Below are 8,404 nucleotides of genomic sequence, written 5' to 3'. Positions count from 1 at the left end.
TATTCAACCTGATATTCCTAGGCGACCTTGGTTTTATTCTCAAAGGTTTATTGAACGGAGGATTATTACAACAATCTGTCGCTTACGTCTTGGGCATGCTTCTACTCCTGTACATCTAGCTAAGATCAGGGTCAGGGACCACTCTCTGTGTGAATGTGGCCTGGACGATGGCTCCCCTTCCCACATCCTTTTCTCTTGTCCTAACTTAACTCGTCCCTTATATGATGTCCTCCCTCATAAAGTCCCTCGTCCTTTAAATGTTCAGTGTTTGTTAATGTTTGTGTTTAGTCCTTTATGTAAATTTTTATGTAAATATATTAAACTTAACAAAATAAAACTTTAAACTAACCCCCATGTAAAATATTATTTATTACTAATCTAATGTGTTGTGTATATATTGTAAATTTGTGTTTGTTTTGTTTTAGGTGAAGGCTGTACTAACACAGGATCTCTTTTTTTTACATGCATTCTATAATTGTGTATATTTATCTTTCTTATTACCGGTCAATTTCCTTCGTGTGTTTTCCATACAACGTGACATTGGCGAAATGAATTGTGCTCAACTGGCACGCTCGAAACGCCATATATCGAGAAATCATCATCATCATCATAATAAAATAGTGTTGTGGGTACTTAAGGCTTAAACAAGTAACACTAAGTTGATAATACTTATCAGCAATCACATAAATGGTTTGGAAAACCATCAGTATATTATAATAAGTACATATACTTAAAATTCGGCCAATATAAGAGAAAACAAAACAATACAGGAAGCAAAACATAAAGTAATAAAATAATGTAAAGAGACAAGTTATTTTCTAACCACTCTCTTAGCCCTCACATTGATGTTCTTACTGTCTTTAGGGTAAACATTTGATGATCCAGTGGCTGCAACGGGGTTTAATTGAGGATTTTCACTGCTAGCAGGAGCTAAAGAGTTTGATTCAGCCATAGTTGAGATATGATTGTGTGTACCGTCAACACCCACAACCACCACATAGCCGCTCTTGGTCCAGCACTTGGAAAGACCCAATCGCTGTCGAGCTGCCAAGAAGGTTTCATGCCTTTCCTTGGTTAGGAATTCGGATAATGTAATTCCTGAATTTTTTAGACCAGTCTTAGCATACCAAACCTTATTTCTGAGAGCTATATCACGAAACTTAACTAAGATAGCTCTGGGCTTGTTAGAGGATGTGCGGCCAAGGCGTTGACAACGGCTGATACTTTCAAGCTTTACATCTGGCATTTTGAGACGCTCCGATAGAGTTTTGACAACAGTCGAAGCCACATTAGCATTAGTATCATTCTCTTGAATACCGTGAATGAGGAGGATTTTTCTCCGTGATCTCATTTCAAATTCATCATGTTGACGGGCCAAGACACCAAGCTGCAAATGAAGGGCCTCTAATGCACCCAAAACAAAGCTTCTGAAGGAACCAAATTGTGAGGCAATATTAGAAGTGGGGCTAGTTGCGGGTATAGTGGAGCTTTGGAGATTTCTTTGAAATTCTGCCATTCTTGACTCGAAAAGTTCCTTCAGCTCACTCATATTATTTTTAAGGGAATCCATACTGTTCCAAGATCAGCCGCTTGTATATGTAATAAGTGATATATTAATAAAGTTTTCTTACTGTGCTAGAAGTGGTGTACTGATTGTGATTTCACTCTCTATAGATTTGTATCAGAGGATATAAATACTGGTAGGTGCAGGGACTTTTTAGTGCATAATTATAGCTCTAAATATAATATTATAAGTAAAATAATATAAGAGCAAAAAAAAACATGTGTGCACACTTTAGCATCTACCCTCGAAAAAAAAAAAAAACATGTCCGCAAATTTAAGTTTGTCAACTTCTACTTGGTACTACCGTTGGTATACTAGACTGAGACTCAACTGACTGAATAGACATAGACTCGTTAATGAAAATGTTACGACATTTTCATGTCTACACTGTTCTCACTATTTGAGTGCGCAAAATGTGGGTTCAATCGCTGTAGGAACTTTCCATATAGGTATTATTGTTCACGTTTGACAGCGATGAATTTCGTCTCTAAAAAGATAAAGCAAAAGCATACAGATCACCTGATATGGAAAATAAAATAAAGTATAAGAGGTTCCCTTTCTTACTCTAATGGACCATCAAAACTATACTACAAAATTTTTAAAACATTGATTTTTAGTATGATTTTTCTTAAACGCCTGCACAGTTTCTATATTAACAACTCGCCTCTGTAGATTAGCTTTACCATTTTTACATTTTTTTTAAAGTGTTATTCTACACTAAGGAAAGAAAAATACTTTTTAGAAAACATAAAAATTTTAACATAGCGGGATTTGAACCAGCGCCTCTTTGGAAACCGTCCAAGCGTTCTGACCAACTAAGCCATACCTTCTCCCTTCTCACTAACTTTACAATAATTGTTTAAATGGACCAATATACTATACTTATATTAATTTTATTTCAAATGTCAAATTGCAATAGATCTTTTTAGATTTTTAATATTTTTAAATGACATGCGCCAGCCATGGTGCAGGAGCAAAAAGATATTATTAAAATGTTACAAAAATCGGTGTTCTACACCTCATGACTATTCCTAGTCTTAATATTAATTACATCAACATACCGTGCCATCAATTCAGACACATCGTTAATTCATGCTTTTAATCCCAGAAAACGTCGTAGAACTTTGAAGTTCCGAAATACGGCGGAAGTGACTTAACACTAGGTTCCCTCTACCTACCCAGCTATCACGGACCATGTATCTGTCGTATGATAAAATACAGTAATCTTATCGCACGCAAAACGCATCGTTGAGGTCCTCCACTCAGCACTCAGAGCCTCCTGAATTTGATGGAAAGCGGGGAACGGTAGTGTCTTAATGGTAACGGACTGTCTTAACACGAGGATTCCAGATCTTTTGCCAGCTTGAAACTAAAAATCTTACTTTATTGCACTACTATACGACAACAAGATTTATAATGTTTTTTATTGATTGTATAGTAGATAAACTAATATCCACTCGTGTAAATAATATGTAATCCGCTAGACTTATCTATAAAAGAATCAACAATTAGCTTTAGTATACAGAGTGTTTTTATCTTGAACACTTTAAATGAAAGCGCAGTTAAAAGATTAATACAATAAAAAAGAGGTTTTTTCAAAAAAAAATATTTTATTCAAGCAAGATAATAAATAAAATTAACGTCGTTAAATAAAACCCCACTGAAGACGAACACAAGAATGACGTAAACAGACACTAACCTATTGAAGTGGCAACGTCGCACACGCCTCATTCATGAAATCGCACACCGACTAGCGCATTTTAAATCAACGCAACACTTATTATTTTCATTTTACAAACCCATTTATCGTTTTATCTGTCCATTTATTAATTTCTAAATTTTAAAATTTTTAAACTATTTGTTTTTGAATGCATAAATAGCATCTCCGTAACATATTATGTCTTACTTTACTCAGTAGATCCTCACTAATCTCAGTAGACAGAAGTGTTTAATTTTATCAAATGCACGTGCAATTCTTTGTCAAAGCTCGTCTTCTGTATGGATTTCTGGAGCATAAACATCATTTTTCAATTGCCCCCACAAAAAAGAAATTAAATGGCAGAGAAATCAGTCCGGGAAACCAGTTACCGCCGATCCATTGTTCTCCAAATATGCTGGTGATCCTAGCATGCACCCCAGAGTATGCGGGTACTCCATCTATGGTGTACCCTAAGTTGACGTTACCTCTGAAGGGGCCCCATTTTTACATTAGTAAGTAGACATGCCGTCCGAATACTAATAATCCTCGAAATTTCAACTTTGGTATAGCCTATTTGGGCCGGGTAAGTAGGCGATCAGTTGCCCTAAACTTGACTGCCCTCTGATACGATGAGAGTGGAAGGCGATGATCATGCTTCACTCTCTGAAGATCTGATCTCTTACGGAGGATAGAAGAATTACGGAAGAGACCTGCTGTTGTTACGCATGAAAGTGCCTCGCGTACGTTTGCTCGAGAAAGACATTTCTCGAGCAAAAAGTTTCTTTTTAAGCTTAAAAACTGCTTGTAGCTGTGGTTAGTACAGTGACTGACAAATTGTATTAAGTAAATGTAAAAATATCAAATAATTGTAATGTAATTTACTAAAAATATATTTTATTAGGATTGAATGTGAAAGTTAGGAACTCCTTATCCCTTAAAATATCGGAGAGTTGTCGACGAAAAAAAAATAAAAGTTAAAACAAATAAATATTTTTGTATCCCAGAAATAAATAAATAAATTGTGTGCCAGATAGATATCTTCCTGGCATCCAATTTAATCAGTCCATTTCCTATTTAACCAATCAAGAAATTATCATTATTCATTTCATACAAAAATATGAAACTGGTATCTTCAGTTTGCTAATTCTATCTAAATCTGAGATATCAGATCTTTAATACTTACAGAAATAGTCTTCCAATTTTAGGTATATTATGTTTAGATTATAGGCTATTTTTGGCACCATTGACGTCATTTCCCGCTCAACTATAGTAATCCTTGCCATTAATTATACTTATCGATAATTTGCAACGTATAAATAGTATAAACGACACGTTTAGGTAATACTTATAGTGCATCTACGGTTGTACAAAGGTTTTGAGTATTATATTTTTAAATTAAATTCAAATATATGTACATTTATATACAGTCATACAGCGAGAAACAAAGAAGTAAATGTAAAGAAGAAAAAGAAGAGAAGAAGCTACAATAAACTAAATTTTATAATAATTATTAGCTACAATCGTATCATAATTTATGTACTTTCTAATATCCAGTCGAAGATATATAATATTCCACAAGCAGCAAAATATATCTGAAAATCATCTGAATTAAAACAATTTTTTTTATAAAATAAAAAATGGAATTGTCAAACAAAATTGAAGATGAAGTTAATGAAGTATATCACGAGGAAAATTCGAGCACTTTCATCAATTTTATTTGGTACATGAGCTTGTCTTGTGCGTGTGTTCTGTTCGCAGTTGTGCTCGTGACGGTTTTAAAGATGCTTTGGCCAACAGGTATTATTATTATTTATAACATTATACTCGACTCCATATAGGTATAGCTATTTATTTAGAAAAATGTTTTATATACTTTATTTAATGAAAATATTGGGCGTGCATAAAGGGCGGGCGTGTTTAAAGTGGGAAGCCGAGTGTCTTAGCTTGAGGCTCCCTTTGCCTAGACTGCTGTGCAGGATACAGAGAAAAGATGTTTTTTTTAAATATAACGTTATTATTATATTTTGTGACCATGGCATCTTAAAATTGTAAACTTTCGGTATTATTATTTGTAAAAGGGGATAAAAGCTATACTAAGACTAAGTATAGCTTTATGACGTAATGAAGTGTTAATATAAAAAATATTTCATTTCCTCGAGTGGGAATCGAAGCCACAACCTGCCTCGTTTTCAGTGTCCCTGCGCCACGACTGCACTCAACAAACAAACATTAGAAATATTTGAAAAGTCATATCAGTTAGTTAAAGCTCAACCTAATACAAGCGTAATAAAAACATGCCAAATAGAAAATAAACAATCTTTACCTATCGCTAAAATGAAGTTATAAAATGCTAGCTTTAGATAGATTTAACATTAATCCAATACCTAATTTAAAGAGAATGGCACAATCTTTAAAGGAACAAATCATTTCTTTACTTTCCAGGCGAAAAGAGTAGAAATACACAACAAAGACAAACATATACTCCAGATCCAACAGCTTACGTCAGCCCTGTGACTTCAATCTCCCCCCCAAATTATAGTAAGTTTTTTTTTTTTTTTTCAAATTTATATATGCAAGGCCGTTGAGGCTGTCGCAGCGGCTCAAGGGTGTGACTGTAACTCGACGGTTTTGGGTTCGATCCCCACTCGAGGAAATATTTTTTTTCATTTCTTCGCTCCGGGGTCGAGGCAGGTTCCCTCTGCCTATCCTGCTGTGCGTGGGATACAGCGTGAAGCTGATTATTTATTTTATTTATACGAGAGTGTGGACAGTGCGTTCGTCTAGTATTTCGAAAAATAATGAGTTATATAACGCGAGGAACATTTAGATGGTGGATTGTATAGGGGGCCGTCCATAAATCACGTGAGACTCGAAAAAGGGGGTGGGGGGAATTTATTAGTTCGGCAAAAATCACAATATATTACAATAATAGTATGTAGTAAGATATTACGTGTATTTATTTTCCAACTGATTTCTAGTGTAGAATTTGGAACGCGAATTCTTAAAAAAAATCGTGTTTCTCAAAAATTTCAAAGTTGAATGTCTTGAAAAAAAAACGAGATATTTGAACAATCTCATGCATTCAAAAGGGATAGATATGCACTCTAAGCTCTGTTATAGACCCAAAGAAAGAAAAAAAAATCGCGATGTGGTAGGACCTCAAATATTGTCAAAAACGGCGATTTTTGTACTTTTAGGTTAGGTTATCTCAAAAATCAGAGCTAATGGAGCAATTCTGGGGTCGGATTCGTGTTCAGCTTAATTTGTAATGAAAATAATATACAACAGAGGAAATGAATTAATAACATTATATTCTTTTTTAAATGAAGATAAGAATGATATGAATCATTTTTCATTCAGTTCTAGAACAACCTACGTACACATACGCAGTAGTATCGACTATCGATACACGTTGTCTCCCATTCCGTACACAAATAGAACCCGTGACATTCCGTTCCCCACTTTTTGCTAAATTTTAACGACATTGTGTGCGTTTGTTTACATGCTGAGTAGCGGAACTCAACGCCGCGCTTTGCCTTGCTTCGAGATAAGGTTTTTTTCTTATATCAATATTATATTTCCTATCTTTTATTCACAGAATTTCTAGCACCACCCAGTTACGACGAAGCTATCAAAAAGTTGTCCTCAAACAGTCAACTCAACATACAACCAATTCTTCATCCAATTACATCTGCTCTCGATCAAAGTTTAAACGGTAACAGTTCTTCCGGTAACGGTAACAATACAACAAACAAGAACAGTACAGCTGAAATCTCTTTCGATACATCGACAGCAATAACTATAAGTTTAATGGTTTAACCATTTAAACAAACAAATATAAATAAATATAGATAAAGATCTTAGGAATAGTTTTTTGTTTAATTTAGTTGGTAATTAGGAAAAATAAAGGCATTTAATTCTGAATGATTTACACGGTCTTCAAAATGCTTTAAATAATACCTGCTTGTTAAGAAATCATATTAGATTTAGATTTGTAATTGTTAAGAAGGGCAGTGTTAGACTCCATTGTGAGTGATGATTTAAATCTAACATTCACTATTCTTAATTTATCTGAGAACCTAGTGTTAGGAGTCTACGTTTCCATTTAAAACAATTTCCTTTTCCCACTTATCCCACGACTTGCCTAAATGATCTAAGCACCTTCTTCTTGTAGTGTGTGTAAATTCTTTCAAAAATATTAGGATTGTATAATATGATTTAAGGAAATCATATTAATCATAATACTTAAGTAAATCATAATTCATAAAAACAAGACTGGTTCTATAGATATAGAAAAATGTTAATGCTAGAAAATAAATGCTCATGTACTGACTGTATTGTATATAGGTATGTATAGAATTGTGAATGTTTTTGTCAAAATATTGTATAAAATGTGAACACACTTTTGATAATAATAATTATTTCTTTTATTACTCTCTTTATTCTTAAACTCTCTTTTTACATAATTTATTTAGCTTTTCCAATTAAAACACTTCTGTTCCGCATTTTCCGCCGAATTCTGGAGACAATCATACATATGTATATGTATGTGTATATATATATAGACTGATAAACACGTAACTCTTCTTTGTGTTCGTCAAAATCAGTTAAAATATTTAGAAACGCATCATTAGAATTATTTAAATATTTTAATTCTACATTTTTACAAAAACATTTTGTATACCGGAAATAACGTTATATCACAAAAATATAAAATCACTTCCTTCCGTTACAAATTATTGGTTTTCATATAACTTTATTGACAATTTTTTTGTACCATACACTGTTATTAAATTTGACCTTTCATTCTTTATACTCGTGTAATAATTTTGTTGAGAGAAATATAAATGCTTGCTGTGGAGTTTTTCGTTAATTTATTTATCGATTATTTATAACTTCACGTTTATCCCGCATAAAGCGAGGTAAGCACCTAGTGTTAAGAGATTGCGTGCTAATTGGCGCTAAAGGACACCAAGTTTTGTCATTAAAACGAGGAGACAAAAATAATTTATTCCTCCAGATGGGAATCGATTTTTACAGTCACAGGTTGTGGCGCCAATAAAAACCATTTCTCTTTTACATTTGTAAAAGACGACTATACGAGTAAATATAAAATAAATACATAATAATTTCATCGCTTA

At 33.6% G+C, this 8,404-nt stretch overlaps 1 protein-coding gene across 1 annotated transcript; it reads left to right on the top strand.

The window, feature by feature from the left end:
* Nucleotides 1–1,804: 1,804 nt before the first annotated feature.
* Nucleotides 1,805–8,076, top strand: LOC146535101 (uncharacterized). Its single transcript, XM_085192343.1, has 3 exons — nt 1,805–5,060; nt 5,706–5,801; nt 6,862–8,076. Exons 1-3 carry the CDS (start codon nt 4,901–4,903, stop codon nt 7,080–7,082), a joined length of 477 nt encoding a protein of 158 aa, XP_085048469.1. The 5' UTR covers nt 1,805–4,900; the 3' UTR covers nt 7,083–8,076.
* The last annotated feature ends 328 nt before the right edge of the window (nt 8,077–8,404 follow it).

The sequence above is a fragment of the Heliconius melpomene genome, chromosome 10, assembly GCF_056956725.1.
Source record: "Heliconius melpomene rosina isolate 202511_hmr_F chromosome 10, ASM5695672v1, whole genome shotgun sequence".
In the NCBI taxonomy this organism is placed as follows: Eukaryota; Metazoa; Arthropoda; class Insecta; order Lepidoptera; family Nymphalidae; genus Heliconius; species Heliconius melpomene.
This window is presented reverse-complemented; position numbering and strand designations above follow the sequence as displayed.

Coding starts and splice junctions, on each gene's coding strand:
- LOC146535101 (XM_085192343.1), top strand. CDS start 4,901: ATGGAATTGTCAAACAAAATTGAAGATGAAGTTAATGAAGTATATCAC. Junction 5,061..5,705: donor AAAGATGCTTTGGCCAACAG/GTATTATTATTA, acceptor TTTACTTTCCAG/GCGAAAAGAGTAGAAATACA. Junction 5,802..6,861: donor AATCTCCCCCCCAAATTATA/GTAAGTTTTTTT, acceptor TTTTATTCACAG/AATTTCTAGCACCACCCAGT.